This window comes from Paramacrobiotus metropolitanus, unplaced genomic scaffold (genome assembly GCF_019649055.1).
Source record: "Paramacrobiotus metropolitanus isolate TYO unplaced genomic scaffold, Prichtersi_v1.0 Parri_scaffold0000063, whole genome shotgun sequence".
Taxonomy (NCBI): Eukaryota; Metazoa; Tardigrada; class Eutardigrada; order Parachela; family Macrobiotidae; genus Paramacrobiotus; species Paramacrobiotus metropolitanus.
The window spans coordinates 732,637-751,465 of NW_026570283.1; the positions used below are offsets into that span (position 1 = coordinate 732,637).

At 44.6% G+C, this 18,829-nt stretch overlaps 1 protein-coding gene and 1 long non-coding RNA gene across 2 annotated transcripts; one reads left to right on the plus strand and one right to left on the minus strand.

Moving 5' to 3' along the window:
* Nucleotides 1-8,476: 8,476 nt before the first annotated feature.
* LOC129593648 (sodium- and chloride-dependent glycine transporter 2-like) lies at nucleotides 8,477-17,240 on the plus strand. Its single transcript, XM_055490076.1, has 18 exons — nucleotides 8,477-8,562; nucleotides 8,628-8,685; nucleotides 9,135-9,342; nucleotides 9,411-9,614; nucleotides 9,695-9,728; nucleotides 10,071-10,413; nucleotides 10,508-10,528; nucleotides 10,590-10,647; nucleotides 10,859-10,935; nucleotides 10,999-11,068; nucleotides 11,133-11,166; nucleotides 11,286-11,495; nucleotides 11,622-11,641; nucleotides 11,877-12,013; nucleotides 12,315-12,484; nucleotides 16,067-16,103; nucleotides 16,197-16,364; nucleotides 16,437-17,240. The coding sequence occupies exons 2-18, from the start codon at nucleotides 8,683-8,685 to the stop codon at nucleotides 16,560-16,562; spliced, it is 1,920 nt and encodes a 639-aa protein (XP_055346051.1). The 5' UTR covers nucleotides 8,477-8,562; nucleotides 8,628-8,682; the 3' UTR covers nucleotides 16,563-17,240.
* LOC129593650 (uncharacterized) lies at nucleotides 16,527-18,820 on the minus strand. Its single transcript, XR_008691108.1, has 4 exons — nucleotides 18,786-18,820; nucleotides 18,607-18,719; nucleotides 18,276-18,529; nucleotides 16,527-17,005 (listed from the first exon to the last, which is right to left on the minus strand). It is a non-coding gene; the product is annotated as an uncharacterized LOC129593650 (long non-coding RNA).
* Between the last annotated feature and the right edge of the window lie 9 nt (nucleotides 18,821-18,829).

The following is an 18,829-nucleotide window of genomic DNA, read 5'->3' on the forward strand; positions in this document are numbered from 1 at the left end:
CAGTGATGGGAGGTCTTCTATTCGCAAAAATGTATATAACTAATTTTGTACTTGTTATATACAAATGTATATATATAGGACTAAGTTTTCAAGTTTCGATGATGTAATACTGTTCTGAAATGATATCTGGAATACCCTTCTAATCTTCTATGCAGCTAAATTTGATTGAAGTTGCGTATTCGATTTCGTTTTCAAATGGAATTTCTTCCAGTGATGGGAGGTCTTCTATTCGCAAATACGGCACATAGCCTTATACGAGTCTTATGGCCTCGAACTTTAATAATATTTTTTTCTTGCTTACTCTTAAAAAAATGCCTGTCGATGTCGGTCGCATACTTGTTGCAATTAAAGGGTCATGTAATGCGGCTGCAGAATTTTTTCTTTGGCATCTCCTGCTTAAAATTGTTTCCTTTGGTAAAGAAAGGAGGTCGGTTCAGCAACTTTCTCTCATTACCTTTACATGTTTAATCGTTGCCTTAGCGAAGGATATGGTCATGGTCAGCGAAGCCGACAGATTGTAGCATATAAATACATGGTAATACGTGGTTTATTCGTATCTTACACACTCTGCACATATAAGACCGGAAGTGGAAGTGGGACGTGTTCCTGAGGAGTTCCAGACAGGGATTCCTGATTATCGTGTTCCTGTGTTTTCCCCGTCGTTTCTACAAGTGATTCGCTGTAACAGTTTTAGATTAAAGAGCGCTCTACCGACTGAGTCGTGGCGTAGAAGTGAGCTGGTCCTAAATTCAGTTGTGATCCCTTGACACTGCAACGGCTACAGCTGCATAAAAGCGAAAATATAAACGAGAAAAATTAATTAAAAATTTAAAGACTCTAATTATTACCATCGTCCGCATGGCCGCGCTGGCAGTCTGATGAGCAATATATGTTGTTGCATTCTGTTCGTTAGATCTTATAGTATACACTGGTGGCTGGACTTCAAAATGGTGTAACGGAATACCTCTCTTTAGCATAGCGCCGTCCGCTATGGGTGAAACATCTTTGAGAAATCCACTGAAAACGGGAGGCATAAAAGGAATCAAAAACACTATGAGTTGCAGTAAATCAAAGTTCAGCAGGCACGCATAAGACAAACCACAGCGTGGTAAAGAGGCATACTGTTATGAGCCTGGTTACCGCCGGGTGCGAGCGTGACTGCCGGCTCGTGTTGCACTTAGCAATAGAAGCCCAGATGTTGATTGTCGAAGTAGGTGGTGATACAGTGTTGAACTTGTGGGTGGTCATTTCAAGGTCGAGCGTGATTATGATAAGTTTGGTGCTGATAAGCAGGTATCTCATTAACGGGTAAATAATGTTCCTCTTCTGCCACCACTACTTCGACTGGCATCGACGCATCAGAGCCCACACACAACTGGCCTTCCAGATTCGGTGTAAGCCCACTGGGCAACAAGCAAGTCAGTTGCGGATACTCGGTGACGTTGAACGGCTGTCCATTGCACCGTAACCACCAGCACGACGTGTGGTTGTCCACAGCCACAGCTTGTATGGACCCAACGGGCGGTTCCGCGGCACGCAGTATCTGGACGCCCTCTTCTACTGGTGGTATTGCATCTAACAAAAGATTGACCTAATGCTGCAGAGAATTGACCAGTGGCGAAGGACTGATACCGGACGCCAGGATGTAATCGGCGTGCAGTTTGCTGGCCCGGATGGCGAGCGTTCGGAAATTGTCTTGTTCATGCAGTCTTTGCAGATCCAAGCAGTACATCGCCACGTCAACGACTCAACAGGATGACGTGGTTCAGGCCAATATGTTGCCTCCCACATTGCCACAGTAGACTGTGTTGCTGACGTGATGACGGTGATGTTCTTGCGGAAAGCCGGCAGCAACCGCGTCAAATGCTCTTGAAACTGTTCGTGGTCGACGAATTCATCGGGCTCCAGAGCAGCATCGAGACTGTTAGTTACCACCTGCTGCAGCAGAGCCGAATAATCTTCTTTGCGAAGGAAGACAAATTCGCCACACTGCTCGGTGCTTGTACGGAACATTGGCGCGTCTTGCATGTGGATGTTATTCACAGCAATGCTTAGTTTTCGTGGGAAACTTGGCTGGCGATACGCAAAATGTAGGCGCACACTGAACGTGGTGTCGGTTCCGTTCTGTAGAACACACTGCGCCTCGTTGCAGCCAGCACTCGTTGGGCAGCGGACACGAAAGACCAGTGTTCTAAAGATGAACGGTTTAACGCAAGGAAAAGTCGACTATTATTTTCCCAGCTAGTTGAAAGAAAATCACATCATATTATCTTTTGATGCACTAAAACCATGCGACTTCCGACATCCTTCGAAGTTTTATCAGAATTCTAATCCACATCAAGCATGATTTTTTCTGCGCGGGTAAAATCAGCAGTAGAATGCTTCATTATTTTTGTACCTCGTCATATGCGAATACATATATGACTACTATTGGTCAAAGGTTCACATGGTGTGCGCGCATGCTGAGTGCCAAAATTAGTGCTAAAAACACCGGAAATTTCTCGTTCAATAAAGCCTATAATGGAGGTCCGATAATGGAGGTCTTTTAAATTTTTTTACGGTTAAGTTACTAAAGCATTTAGTCTTCGACGACTTTCGTATTTTCAATATGCGCTGCCTCTGTGTTTGTGTCAGTTTCCGTTATCAGTATGAAAATCTTGAATGGTTTTTGTGAAATGAGGCCATGAATAAGAAGGCATAAACAGAATAATGACGGTTTACGAAACCCAGCTATCGAAATGAGCTGGCGGAGTCTTTAACAGGACCACACTAGGGCCTACAATTCTCTTTCGTTCCCGACGTAAGACATTGAAAAGTTTTCTAGCGATGCCGACAGTAAGTAAGTGTTATTGAAACCGGCGCGATCAACTGTCCCGCTATAGCAGCAGCATTATTCTATCTGTACGAAACAGCCGTGCTGAAAACTGTCCATTTTTAGATTAGCAATGCTATCTCCAGAACATTGTTGTCCAGTTTATACACCGGACATGGCAAGTTTCTTGCGGCCTGTGATTGAAAATTTATATAACCAGAACTATGATATTTTTATGCGTAACATAGTGATGGTATTGTTAAAAAATTATTGATTAAATAATCAATGTTAAAAGTATTGTGCGCACCAGGCCCGTTAAAGGACACTACTGGAAGTCAGCAATTGAAAATTACTTACTGGCCACGATAAATACACGGCACGGCACTGACAATATTCCCTTTTCCGGCATCCAACAACTGCACGGTGCGAAGAGTATATCCTGTAGGAGTTTGTATAGCCGGCCGATGTTCCGGCGGTCAAAAGGACGATTACAACTATCAGAACGGATCGCTGTCGGTTAGCATGCGTCCTTTAGCATACTGACCGATAGCGATCCGTTTTGGTGGTTGTGAATCCGTTGAACACCGCATCACGATTAGCGTCAGGCCGTTTAACGGATTCCTAATTGCCAGTGATCCTAGACTGGTCTGGCAGTAGGCACCGCCATAAGTCCGAAACAGGCAGAAGCCGAATTGCAGCCTATCGTAAACAGGAAATCGTGCCATACTTGCAGGCTACAGGTGCTCCAAGTTATGGCACGGTCTTCGGTTTATGATGGTCACTAATGTCGCATCAGACAAAGTACTCCGAGAGGAATACGCACCGAAAAATTCCTCCCGAACAAATACCAGGAAACATTCAGGCGGAGGTTCTGCATTCGGAGAGAAACGGTACGCAGGGATGTTAAACAGCGGCCTCATACTAATCCCTTGCAAACATCCGATGTCTCATTTCGATGGGATCCGATAAGCCGATGTTTGAAACCCACATCCCATCCTAAGATTTTGGTTGCCAACAAGATTAAATTAACGCTGGCCAAACTGTTTTCGCTGCCAATGGAGGGGATGCCTTAACCACATAGAAACACTCGAAAACACTGATGATCAGCAACATCACCACGGGGATGCCAAGATTGGTCCACCAGTCGTTACTAACGATCTTGTTTGGCATTAATATTCACTGCCGCTGCGCCGCATTCTCCGATGCCTGAATAATGACTTACTACTACAGAATCAGATACTGGCAAAATTAATACGATAACGTGCCAGTAACTTGATGCTAGAGGCAGGTTGCTGCATCGAAGCGGAAGCAAAATGGTTACACACGGCTAACTTTATTCGCGCACCCATTGTTAACCGGTGCTGTACTGGTGTGATGGGTTGATGGCAGTGAAGCGGCGCGTCGTAAAACTTATTCTGATGGCAAATTGCTGATTCTGACAGTTGTGTGTCAGCCTGTCTGGCTTTCATGGACAGCGACCGTATCGCGAGCCTTCCTGTCATTTTAAAATGCAGATGAAAAGTTTTATACGAGTAATTCTCTCCTGAATCCTGATCATAGTGGCCATGCAAAACTTACCGCATCAGGTGTCATGCCGGCAGTCCGCACCTCAGCAGAGTGCAGCCAACCATGCCAATAAATTATGCGCGCAAATTGTGAAGTGAATTTTGTGATATAGTCGTTGACGGATAACAATCATTATTACAATATGTCGACCGGCGCACTGTATGCACGGCTACAGTATATAGTACTTTTTCCTGAGATGCACATAGCGCAGCGCGAATCGGGGATTCTGTTGGCGCTTGATTTGTGAACGTTCTATAAATGGTGGCAGGTCACGGCGGTTATTCAGCGCATACACGATAGAAACCGATTGATAAAACAAATCCAGTACCGGAAAATCAAGACCAGAAATACTACGAGTAATTTTGCAGTACTAGTAATTTTAGTAAGTAATTGTGCAGTGGCGAAATTTCAGCGACTTGTGCCAGCAACATTAGGGAATGCATGCCGGTCTGCGTGATGCCATTTGTTTGCTAACGAAGACTGTGATTTCGATGCAGAGTACAGACAACGCCGCACGCTACGGCCACGGCAGACTGGATCGACCCAGCACAGCCAATAAAGTCATGGAGAGCATATTTTCCGCTAGGCCGCGCCGCCGGGCTCATCGACGTTTCGTGGACTAACACTTCGACCCTCCTGACGGTCAACATTATGTCGGTCGACGAAGTGTTAGTCGACGAAACGGAGACAAGCACTTCGTCGACCGACATATATAATGTTGACCGTCAGGAGGGCGACGGCTAAGAAAATTAAGAAAACACGCTAAATTAAGAAAACATGCTAAGACTAAGGAATCTAAGAAGCTAAGAAAAATAAGAAACCTACAAAACCTTAGAAACTTAAGAAAACTGAAACGGTTTGGCAAAACGGCAGCTTGACTTTCTAACGGGTCAACACCGTGTCTGTTCGACGAAGTGACGGACGGTGAATTTTCATCCACGAAAAGGTGGGTCATCCTCATTTTCGTCCACGCGTTTTATCCGAGCCGATTAGCGTAGGTCGCTGCGATATTTACAGCACACAATTCTTTGATAAAATCTTTGCCGTCGAGTTTTCCATTTCCAGCACGCATCAGCATAGTAAAAAAAATCTTCTATGGTGAATTCGGTTATAGTCTTCCTGTCACTTTTCCATATAAAAATCTCCCACGGCTCTCACGGAATTAATGCAGGGTCGTTCTTACGGTTAGGTTGTGTTATGTGATGTACAATGTAGAACAACAGTACAACAATGAGAAGAAAAATTGCAAATGAAACAAAACTAGTTTCTGGATTACTTACTGTTACGATTTTTTGTCGCAACAGTTCGGGCGAAGAGTTGCACTTGGCGTAAAAGAGTTATACACCACCTATATGCAGTTATACAAAATGATCATTTGGAGTTTATTTTACGCACGGGTTTAGTATGCACGTCGGGCATGACTTATAATGTATTCAAGGGAAATGAATGCGTTATTGATAAGGGCTAAAAGCCTCCTCGCATTACGAATTATGCTTCTAGTGGCGCGCCTTATAGTCAAAAAAGAAGCTGGTTTAGAAATTTTAGATGCAGTGACTTCGTGAATCATATCTGTGGGAAAGGCAGTTACATACAGCTACCTCGTGCGGTTGCAACTTAACAAAGCTTGCTTCGATTATAATATGAGATGCCCCCCATGTTTTCCGTCTGTATCGCCCAAAGCTCTCGTGCATTAATAGCGGCAGGTTTACGTGTGAAGATACGAAAAATGCATCTGCATGCGGCAACCAAGTACGTATAAGTTTAACAATTCACCTGGATGTAAAGCGCCGGTGCCTTACCTCCGCAGCTGGCATTAAGCTATACCATGAGTTGTTTTGGAAATTAATGATTGCTTTTACGCTGTACGTACCTGCTCGCTATCCTAGTCATATTATGCGTATCATGACATTTTGTCGATAGCCATAATTTATCGCCATAATAAGAGGGAAACTTTCGCAACTTTCGCAGAAACGCGCATTTTCCATTTCCAACAGAACTTACAGAAAAAGGCAAAAACCGGAATCGTTGTTCTCGGTTGTGGATGGCAAAATTTAACTGAATATCTCCAGAAATTGTTTGGCAAAAGATCTCAATAAAAGTGGATGAATGAGCGGAATTAATGGGGGATCAGAAGAAATGGACCATCAGCAGGCGCGAATAAGGTAAATTACAGCGTAGTATGGTGGCATGTTGTTGTGAGCACGGTTATTGCCATTCGTGGACGTATATGGCGAATTCGTAAATTGTTAACCGTTACTCTCTGTACTCAAATATTCTTGCTTGACGTACGTTCATGCCCAACTGTCGTGTTCGTTGCTGTCCTAGCAACTACTGTTTTACTTCATACGTCTTCCTGTTATATTCCTGTCATTCTACCTGCTGCGCAGTTACTGTTCACAACAATAATTATGTAGTATTAATTAACTATTAAAGTATTACTTATACAATACTTCACATTGGCGTGAAGAATTCGAATTCATGCTTACTAAATTCTCCTACGACTACACTCTACGGTCATAATCTGCCATGGGAGGGATCCGATGCCGATTCCGCATGCACTCGCCTGGCAGACTGCCACCGCCTCACACCTGTTCGGCAGCGGATGCTCTGCCACCCTTTTCCCCACGATGCTGGTGGATATTATTTACGGCTGGTACCGCTCTGCCAGTACCATAGCGCTACCAACGGATCTTCGTTCCGTGTAGTTGCCTGAACATGCATCGCCAAACTGCTCAACGTAATGCCAATCGTCCTTCTGGATGATCTGGATGGAGCGAATTCTTCGTTAACGCCCTGATGACCTTGCAGAGCGCTGTTTCGCACTACACGTCATTTTCGGGAATTTCCATTCAGTTGCTGTTGGTTGTTGTCATGGGCTGCGTTCACCATTGTTCTGTGCAGCGTTTGCTCTGCATCCCAGTAATTCCGTACAATACGTATCCTTGTTTACCTCCTTCCGTAATCCACAGAGCAACCCGAACGCGTTATGTACGAATGTACAGTACGTCCTGTCCTGGAGTACAATACACAGTATCGTACAATGTTACACCGATATTCGAGCCGACTACGCAATGGTTAAATCCTTCGTATGGCGCCTTACACTTTGAGTTCGAATAAACTTGCTACTACGGTTCGTATGGTTTACACCGCATTTCCTGCACTTGGATGATGCGATGAATTTCAACTCGCATTCCTGTTACCGTTCCAGTTCGGTTGCCTGGATCCGTGATCGTACTCCTACATGCACTTTACAATGCAGTGCAATACTTTAATTTATACGGATTAATTCTTATACTTGCTTATACGGTTTCGCTAATACGCTACTTAATTACAAGTGCTTACCTATTTCTAAATTCTATGCAAGTTCTTTTCTACCTCCTGTACGTACAAATTACAATTCCGTATCACTTTCGATACGTGGGGACGAGTTGTCGTGTTCGTTGCTGTCCTAGCAACTACTGTTTTACTTCATACGTCTTCCTGTTATATTCCTGTCATTCTACCTGCTGCGCAGTTACTGTTCACAACAATAATTATGTAGTATTAATTAACTATTAAAGTATTACTTATTGCCATTCGTGGACGTATATGGCGAATTCGTAAATTGTTAACCGTTACTCTCTGTACTCAAATATTCTTGCTTGACGTACGTACATGCCCAACTGTCTAAACTAAGTCTAAAAGCATACATACTACATAGAACTTAAATTCTAAAAAATCAATAAATTTTACCCAATACTCATCTACTACGATAGTATGTATAACTATTTTAGGGTATTGAAGATGTCAAAAAGATGGCATAGTGGCGAGGTGGCACGACATTCCTTGTCAGCGCACGCACGACATTATATTACGTGTATGAGTATAACCTAAAACAGGCTCTATGATTAGTCGCTTGAGATTATTGTTATAATAATATTTTGTACTTACAGTTCATACTTCGTTGCTGCACACTAGTATTTGTAGTCACAATAGCGTATCGCGACAATTTGTCGATAACAATAATTTACTGCCATTGAGCATTGGTAAGAGGGATAAGCACGGCAACGCTGTTACACCGTGTCTGATGTTATTTGGAATGATTTTCGGCACAGCTACTGGCCAAACTGGTAGAACTCACACTGGTAAGCACACATAGAACTCGTGCTCTCCAGTCCCGAGCAAGACGTGTACAGAGCAAAGTGGTATAAGAACCCTCCAATACTTGGATAAGTTTCTTGTATGCCGGATGACATCCTATCGTTGACAGGGACCACAGGATTTACACAGATTCACACATGCCACACATCTGCTGAGGTCTCAAAATGGTATGTCCTAATGACACTGTATATCAATTAATCAGGTTATTGCTATTCAACATTTAACGGTATGTACAGTCAAAACAATAAAAGTTAAACGCCACCACATATAGAAAAATCGTAAGTAATTTTGAAGCAAAACATTAGCCTATATCAAATATAAATATTCCTTTGCTATTATACATAAAAAAATATCTTTACTGGAAAATATTGTTAAGAGGGTATACCACGTAAAAAATAATGAAAAACGTTGTTAGCATTTTTTTGCATTCTAAAGTTGACTAATAATTATTGGCGTAAACAATTCGAGATTTATTAAGCGGGATGTATTTAGTTCAGGCTAAAAGTGCCAGTTAGCTCCGCGGTATTTGGTTGACCCTTTGTCTTATAGAAAAAGTTATGCAAAAGAAACGGTCTGTTAACGAGAGGTTTTCTATTAAACTGAATCCTATTTCTAGACAAAAGATGGTCTCAGTCTCCAGCATGATGAGTGGAAAACGAGAGATGCCGGGATCTCCAGGCTGCCCGTCGGCTTAACAGCTCCAGACACCGGTCAGGATGGTCGCGTGCCGAATCGCACACGATGGAGCCACAAAGCAGAATTTGTGCTGGCCTGTCTCAGTCTGTCAGTTGGTCTGGGGAATGTATGGCGCTTTCCTTATATCGGTACGAATCTGTTATTGCCTATCGGCCTTCTGTCTCTGCTGAAGCATCCCTACGTTTCCTGCTTACAGCGTATGCCAACGGCGGAGGAGCCTTCTTGCTACCCTATTTAATCTTACTGCTCCTCTGCGGCAAACCGATGTATTTTATGGAAATAGCCTTTGGTCAGTACCACCAAGAGGGACCGGTGACCATCTGGAAGCGAGTGTCGCCGATTGCAAAGGGCATCGGCATTGGGCAGGTGGTTATCCAGCTTCTGACGGCCATGTACTACCGTAAGCAGACATAAAGCACGTTTGTACTGGAGAACAGAGAGGAATAATCACAGAAGGAATTTTAAATGTTCTGCTTCCAGTTATCATCATGGCATGGACAATGTATTACTTCTGGTAAACCTACTAAGCTGATGGTTAGCAATTTAGGATCCTTGCAAACGGCATGATACAAATTAAGACAAAAACAGTAGATGCTTTATCTTAACGTATGATGAACAGATGAGCTCTTTTACTTTTCAAACCCAGCGCCGGCGATTTATGCGCACATGATGTGTTCGTGCTGCACGAATTTGACTTATATCTAATTATCAGTTTACACTGCGCGATTTTCATACCGCGGAACATTTAAGAATTCAACATTATTAAGTTTTTTCCAAACATTTTAGCTGTTTTTTTAAAAATAACACTTCCTCCGCAATTTAGTACTCTCTACTCATATAAATGCTTTTGTGTTAGGACGACATTGGCTGCCGCTTGTCAAGGGCGACCAGTGCCGTGGAGCGGTGATTTCTGCACTTCACCATGGGCTAACGAAGACTCCTGTATCGTTCTACAGAAAGCTCCCGAAATCAACGCTACTGATATTCCAGTTGTCAGTTTTGATACCAATGAGGCGCGCAGTTTTAAGCGCTTTTCTTCGGCACAGCAGTATTTCGATCGGGTCATCCTTATGCGTTATGAGCAAGGTGGGAACGAATCTACAAAATTCGGCCTCAAAACCAGTATGGGTGGCATCAACTGGTTCCTAACGGCCAATCTCGCTGGTGTTTCGCTACTGGTCTTTCTGTCATTGGTCAAGGTATGCCAACGCTAACTGCATATGTCACAAATCAAAAAGACTTGCAATTTTTACGAAGCCTTGCTACATCACTGAAAGGGTTTTTGTTTTCTAGGGCATTAAATCAGCGGGAAAGGTATTTCTTCACTTTCGTTTCAGTATGCCACTCTTTTATTTACAAAATTGACTCGGTAAAGGTTGTATATGTCACCTCAACTCTACCATTCATTGTGCTCATTATCCTTCTCGGAATAGGTAAGTGGAAATGCGTACGTTTATGTCACATGTTGTTTAAATAATCGTATGAGCATTTGCCACAGAATATGCGATTAAGCGAAAAATGTGTGTTGCTAACATCATGACAAACTGAAATAAGCGTTCCACTAATTGTGCGGTAGATCTCGTAACCTGCTTCACTAATCATCAGTACTCGTATTCAAGATATTTAGTGAAACTGATTTTACAGGAGTTGCGCAAGAAAACTCAGTAGAGGGAATACTCTACTTCATTACACCCCAGTTCAGCAAACTACTAAAGATTAATGTAACTCGCTATTATCAATGATTACGGCTATTATGTCTACAGATACGCACTTTACTTCTTTAGACATGGCGAGATGCTGCTGAGCAAATGTTTTACTCACTGTCCGTTGGTTTTGGATCGTTGGTAACGTTGGGTAAGATAATTACGTGTACGAACGAGGGGATTCTACGATTACTATTACTCTGACTATCGTTCAGGTTCGTACAACCAGAGGAACAACAATTGTTACCAGTAAGTGCACCAAATTACCGTATGTTAGTATTTTTTAATTTTTATGTACATGATATGGTAGCGCGAACGTGGTTACAGATAATTAGCAAATTAAAACAGACCCTGATGTTTGTTAACAGGGACGCTCTGATTGTCTCCATTGCGGACACATTAACCAGTATCACAGCCGGTCTCAGCCTGTTCGCTATTCTGGGTTATCTGGCGGCAGCCACAGATTCCCGTATTGAATCTGTAGCTGTTTCTGGACCAGGGCTGGCATTCGTGACCTTTCCTGAAGCGGCCAGTTTGATGTGGGGATCTCATTTCTGGGCAATACTTTTCTTCCTTATGTATGCAACATAACTTTCCTAAATTCGAATCCAACGTTTTATTCTACATTGTGCTCGCAACGCCGTTAATGCAATACCAAAACACCGTAAAATGTTTCTTTTACCTTTGTTAATTTGTGTTTTCAGGTTGTTCACTCTCGGTTTAGGTATGTTCATAATGATCTTAGCTCATGTTTATAGCAAAAGTAACACCTGTCCTGCTGTCTTAAAGCAATACATAACATACTTTTGTAAAACAAACCAAAAGTTTTCCGAATGTAAATGGATAGCGGGAAGCCTGAATATTGGAAACGTTCTCCTACAAGACTGCTGCTAGTTTATTCCTTATTTCGCAACGGTGATTTTTCGTAACTGTTGAAATAGTTACTGATTATTTTACAGGCTCTCAAATTGGTACTTTGGAGACCGTGCTGACTGTATTTTACGATCGATGGCCATCACTACGAGCGAAAAAGCCACTGATGTGTGGGATATTTTGTTTTGGGTGCTTCATCTTGGGACTTCCCTTTATGCTGCAGGTGTAGTAATAATAATTAATAAGCCATATCAGCTTCATTACCACTCCGCGATGTTGAAGAAATTCCAGTTACATACAAGTGTGTATTATGTATTAAGCCGATGGTTTTATAAACATTTGCACTGCATTTATAAACACCGATTTACCATTTGCATTGCTAATTTAGCGTAGCTACGATTTCCATGTGATTTTTGAGATCTGCTATTTTATTCACTCTCTTTAGATTAGTTCACTGTGAGTTTTCGCTAATGAACGAGTATTTAAGAATACGTATTTTGTTATACGTATACTTTTATTAAAAGGGTGGTCTTGACCTTTTCGACATCATCGATTCCTACGCCGGTGGATTCAGTGTGCTTTTCACCGCATTTTTTGAGGTTGTAATTATTATGTGGGTGTATGGTCTTAGCCGGTTCATTGATGACCTCAAAGATATGCTTGGCAAGCGAGGAGACGTTGGCTATTACTGGAGGTAAGGGTTTTAACATTATATTTTATTTCATTGAAACGCGGTAACATCACAGTTATAAACAGGTAATCATAAAAACAAAATTTCGTTTAATGACGCCGCTCCTTCCATTGTTCCGAGCACGGAAGCGGCGTTTCCTCGCTGGATTTCCAGTGACAGTCGCTGGCGGAGAAATTCGTGCGAGCGTGGCTCTCCCGTGTGCTGCTGAAGCCGCTTGCCAATTTCTTTCACTAAACGGGTAGCTGACTTTCCCCATGGGCCAAGTGTTTCGAAAGCCAGCGGTGCGAAAATGTATCTACCGTCCAGATACAAATAAAATCGCACTTTCTTCTCTTCCGCTTGTGCGGCAGCGGATCCTGCTGTCGTTGATGTTGATCGTAGGTGTGACACAGCGACAGTGTCCACACATGTCACGTCCCATGCCAAGCACATCCCGCGTTTCCAAGCGAAGGTGGTGCAACCATCTGGACGTCTATCTGACGTGTGGGAAGTTCCCCGGGGTTCCACTTTGGCGGGGATGCCTGCTGATACCAACGCTCTACACACAATACTGTTTAAGCCACCGTGGCGAGCATGTCTTCCGGCCGAAAAAGAGCAGGATAAGCCGTGATGGCCGTACACGTCGACCGGCTTGTTGCATTTAGCGCACAGATGAGGCTCACAGATTGCAGCTCCCAGTCTCAGCCCGATCGATATCATTACGGTGTCATCGTCGAGAAGATTACCGATATGCGCGGAGGGCAAGGCATTCAGCCATAACCCGGCTTCTGGAGTCGACTGACCCAGGAGTCGAGCCCTATTTACTTCGTCATGGCGGAAAACGTCCAGAAGTGTCGATAGCGATGCATTACACAGCGGTAAATCCCAGGACCGTTGTAACTTCCGAAAGTTAGGCTCGGGAAGATCAGTGAGGCGCGCGTTCGCTTTCCACAATTCCAAGGCAGCGGAAGTGTCAACGGGGGGTGACCAGGTAGCAGCTTAGACATTAAATCGGACGCGGAGTGAATCGATGCCAAATAGGCAGGGAGTGCTAATTCCTCCGCTCGACGGATGCCTATGCCACCTCTGCTCACTGGTAGTGTCGCCTGCCGCCAGCACGGGTAGTCGTCATGGTTGGTACGTACATTGCACAGGGACTGAAAGCAGCTGCGCATAACTTCGTCCAGTTGGTACAACTGTTGCGGTTGTTTCCAGGCGTTGCAACAACGGAGCATGTAGACAATTTTGGGAGCTCCTAGACAGCTTTTCAGGAGAAAAAGAGCGTGATGTCGTGGTAAGAGTGCCAAACGCTCGCATGCTATCTTCAGGGTGGAGGATTTCTCGGCAACTGTTGGCCCAATGGCTCCATCTAGAACCGGTGCTCCTAACAGCATAAAATCAGCGTTTGCAAGGATGCGAAGTTTCGGGTATTTCTGCAGAAAGTCTGCAATGATGTCACTCCGTGCTTTTTCCGTTCCCCCGGAAACGTATAGCTCGCACTTTGCTTCGTTTACCACGAGGCCAATGGCGCGTGCTCTTGCTGTAACCTGGTCGAAGGCATGCGCTACATCCGCTGGCTTGCCGCCCAGGGTTCCGTCGTCGAGAAACCACGCGTTTAGATCAACATTTAGGGAGTCCACGATTGGCTGAAGTGCAAGGCAAAACAGCAATGGGCCCAGCGGATCTCCCTGCTGCACTCCCGACTCGGATGACATTATTAGCTGTTCGATGAAGAGACAAGAATGACTACCATATGCAGATCGAAAAAATGCGCTGTATTCCGGTAAATGGCGTTCCACTGCGGCTAGAATAGTCTCTCTGGAAACGGTATTGAAAGCGTTTTTAAAATCAATCTTCAACACTGCTGTTGGCTCCAGTGGCGAAGATTCCGCAAAAGCTCTGGCAGCGTGCACAATGGCTTCAGCGCCGCCCCGTACATTGAATCCGAGCTGCTGGGGCGTCAAAACAGGAGTTATGCGATCAGCCACTCGGTGGCATATGATCTTGGCTGAAAGGCGGCGCAGCGTAAGTCCTACCGCTATCGGGCGGAGGCCGCCATCTTTTTTTCTGAGGGCGAGCAATTTGCCACCGAAAAATATCGGTCGGATCTCGGCTGGGATTTTTCCACTGACCGACAAATTTAACACAGCGGCAAGCGCTTCACATAACGGGCTGCTGTGTTCGTTCAACTTGTGACCAACCATGTCCAGAAGGTGCTGCGGGCGTAAGCCATCTGGACCTGCAGCTGAGCCGCGGGGGAAAGTGTGGACCGCGGAAAACACTTCTGCCGCTGTGATAGGTGGCGCTGCGTCTGCGGGCGGAGCGAGCGGAGCCGTTGTTGGGGGCGGTGGGCATTCTGGATGTTTCTCCCGCAGCTCCTGTAGCACAACGGGGGAAGGGGCTACAACGGCGTCAGTTGAAAGAATTAGGCGCATGGCTCCAGAAATGCTGCCGTCGTCAATTTTTTGTCCGACACGGCGTACCAAGTCATCTTCGGCAGATTTCTTCTTAGGGGCGGGCGGGGGCGGTGTCGGGGGCAGTTCGGTTCCCCGATCGTAGGCGCCCACATTCCGTTTCACAATTGTCGCCAGAGATTCGGTCCGGTCTGACTTGGCTTTGGGCGGAGCACGGAGCGCGGTAGGGGCAAAGGAGAACAGCTTTTCCCAGGAGGACTTGTCATTCTTGATGGCGACCTGCTGCAGCGCCGTCCTAAGTGAGTCCCTTGCCGTGGTACGGGCTCCGTGAGGAATGCGACGCATTACTCGCTCCTTCGACGGCTTAAAGCTTTCCGTCGATGGCGGCGTAGGGGCTGCTCCTGCGGAATTGTCAGCGGCACCCGGAGTAGCAGGAGAGGACGGAGAGTCGGCTGGGCGCAGTGGACACTTCTTCTTATGTCTCGTGAGGCCTCCTCCTCTGCAATACAGTTTCTTGCAGTAGGGACAGGGGACTTTCTCGTTGCTCATTGTGTAAAACGGTCATATGGAGAGCGACTAACCTGATTAGTCCTGAAACGAGCAGGATGCTTGGAGGACCGGGTCGCTGCAAGCAACGAATCCCGAAGCGTGCAAACGGGTCCCCTTCTGCGGCGCAGCCCCCGAGCAACGTTTACATCCTCCAAGCCACCCTTCAGACCAAGAGGGTTCCTTCCCCGATTTGGTCGGTGTAGGGAAATTAAACACCAGAATGAGCACAGAATACGGATCCCAACTTAGACATAATTATCGTTTTATCAGACGGGTAAAGTTCTTAATTGCTTTTTTTTTATAGTAGATTAGTAGTAAATCGGCACTAGTGCTGAGTGCTGAGTAGGGTTTTAACCCAGATTAAGCAGACAAGCGCTCCTCTGTATGAGCCCAGCGCTGGCGGTCCATGCACATGTTCCCTTTGCTCACTATTTGATGATTTTACTATTTTACTAAAATCGCAAACCGACTGTCCAATTTGCACGCGTTTAGTTCTGTATTTGTAATCGAAGTACAAATTTTAATGTTGTGCAAACCAACTTCCGTATTTCAGTATAATTTTGTAGTTTGTTTGTATGTTTTGATGTGGAAGATTGATTATTACCTATATTGTGGTAACTTATTGTGGCACATATGTTTTCAGAACCACTTGGGGCTTCCTGGCGCCACTGACTTTATTCGTGAGTTATAAACTGGTTGCAAAATCAGAACTCGAACATTGCAGATCTGATGTCGTGGTGGCGGTTACCGCATAATTTTCGTCATGATTTCAGTTTATTCTGGTTCTTTCATTTATCTTCTATGCGCCACTTAATCACGGCGATACGCTGCCCGAATGGGCCGATTTCCTTGGATGGGGACTCGCTCTGTCCTCCATTATACAGATTCCCGCCTTTGCCGTTGTTGTAGTATGGCAGACGCCGGGAAGAACGTTCTCTGAGGTATGATAATAACGGTTCGCAAATTGGCACTACCCCAGTCGTAAGCTGAACTCTGGATATTTAACGTTGCAGAAATTACACGAAGCTATGTGGCCGCGGGAATTTTTGCAGAACAAGACGACCGTTTCACCGAATGAAATACCTTTGTCGGAAATGCAAACGGCTAAGTATTTTGACAATAAACGCTTGGAACAGTAGTGTGATCGCGCCAACCGGGGATTCATTTAAACTGTGGGAAGGAAGCAGCAGAGAGAACTTCATTCTACCCAGGGCGTATAACATAAACCGAATTTCAGAATGCGTCTGTTGCCATCGTCCAAAATTGGATGTTAGTTGGTTGGATTAAAATAAGAAAGCGATGCACAATGTTGGTTAAAACCAAGAGCTACGAGACAATTTCTCTTAAATAGCGAGAAAATTTGCAGAGACAAACTGCGGATGGCAGTAAATAACCGTTCGGCAGGCGTGTATCGGTGATTTAGGTAAACAGCGTGATGCTAAGGCATCCCGTTATGACACTGGTTACCATTAGAACCGCCAAATGCTTCCCTCGTGCGTCCATCGTCTGCCTGACCGGGTCTGGTTATGTTGCAAGTTTCCGAATTGTTTGACTCGGTATGCAGACTAGATCCACCGATCTCCTGCAAAGAAAAATTAAACCAAATTACGTTTAAACTTAAATGGAACTGCTAAGCAAAATTACAGTACATCTTAGGCTGAGAAAACATTCTACGTTATTATACTGTCACTGCTTTGTTTATTTCTAATGTCGTGCATTCACCGGAACCATCGGATGGGTGCCGCCGTTGCCAGTTAAACGAGCGTCTACATGCCGCATTATCATCTCAAGAACAATAGACCAGATGCGCATAGGCGCTTCGGGGACTTACTTACAACGCTTTTCACCCTTTACATACAGACATCGAACGCAAAACCGCGCCCGTTTACGCGTCTTGCATGTATGTATGTACGGGCTAAACTCGACCGCATGCGCACAACAGTCAGCACATACAGACTGACAGTTAATATGCGTGCTGTGCTGACATTATGCTTCTAACGATAAACTGTAGCACTACATTTCTAAAAGTTAAACAATGACATATAAGTTGATATAACCTGTTTAAAAGTAGCAAAACAAGGCGCGCTAAGGTACTGCTATGCAGTATTATTTTAAGCTAAAATAAACAAAAAAATACAACAAGATATACTAAAAATACTTCTGGGTAGCCAGATCACAGCGGGAACCCGCCACACGGTCAAGCAAAACATACAATTCTCTGTCAAAATATACGGACGAAAAACCAAAAATGGGGTTGTCCAGGAGTATAAATCGTAGTCGGATTTCCACATCCGATCAGGAATTCAAGCACAGAATGCACTGCAATCAACACCCACAGCTGGGTAGCCAGCGCGCAGGGTTCCCTGCGATACGACGGCAGTAATACATGACAAGTATACCACAAATCGTTAGAGACAGCCACAAGGATTCATGGACCTTTTGGCAAGTCGGAATCAATTTGTAATACGCTAGTCAGCTGCGGTGGGATTCAAATTAATTTAAATTGAACGATAATCAGGTAGCAAGCGATCAGTATAAACAGGAGTGCATCTGGCCAAACACTATACTGCACCGTCTTATCTGGATTCCCAGAACACAGGCTTCCCTGCACTGTAGATGCATATCAGTTTCATATTTCTGATTTCAACAACAAACTAGAAGGCAAGAACTTAAAAAACTTAAAAAAAGACGGAAAACCCTGTCGTTTTACTGTTTAACCGTCGCTGTCAGCCCAAAGTATGGAGAAACGATCACGTGGTTTTGAATTTTGCTATTGGCGGTGGGCAGCCTCGATCTAACTCAGAATGCTGACCCACCATTAAAAATCGCGGAAACACGAAGTTTGTAAGTACCTGGGCGTCGCTTAGACCCGTTACAAGGTACGCCCATGTTGGTAACGGTTTTCGTCGACGCCTAACGACAGACATCGAGCAAAAAGCGACTTACATCGAAGCCCAGCCAATTGGGACTTGGTACGCCTATTTCTCGTTTCGATGTAAGTCGCAGATGCTCGATGTAAGTCCGCGTTTTGACTCTGCGCATCTTCTGGAATATCCGACAATTTCCGCTTCCTTTGACGAGTTGATCCAATACAGCCGTTATCAACCTGTTACATCAGTACTGTGCATTTGGATTGAACTGCAGTAACTGTTAATATAAGCCTTTATGGGTATCCTGCATTACCTTCTTCCGGTCGTTTTCGACGTACTGCCAGAGCAGGGATAAAAGCACCAGAAAAAGTACCACTAGCAATATAATACTAAAGGCTATTCCTGCCGCCACACCTTCCGAAAAGCCTGCAAAGTAATTGGCAAAATTCAGGAAAACCTTGAGCTCGAAATGGAGAAATACCGCTGTCTTACTGGATTTCCCCAAGACACTGGGTAAGGTGTGTGTATTACACACG

Bases quoted from the DNA above. Each gene is read 5' to 3' on its own strand.
- LOC129593648 (XM_055490076.1), top strand. The intron at 10,414-10,507 runs GTATGCCAACGC...TTTGTTTTCTAG, and splicing joins TCTTTCTGTCATTGGTCAAG to GGCATTAAATCAGCGGGAAA. The intron at 11,069-11,132 runs GTAAGATAATTA...ACTATCGTTCAG, and splicing joins TGGATCGTTGGTAACGTTGG to GTTCGTACAACCAGAGGAAC.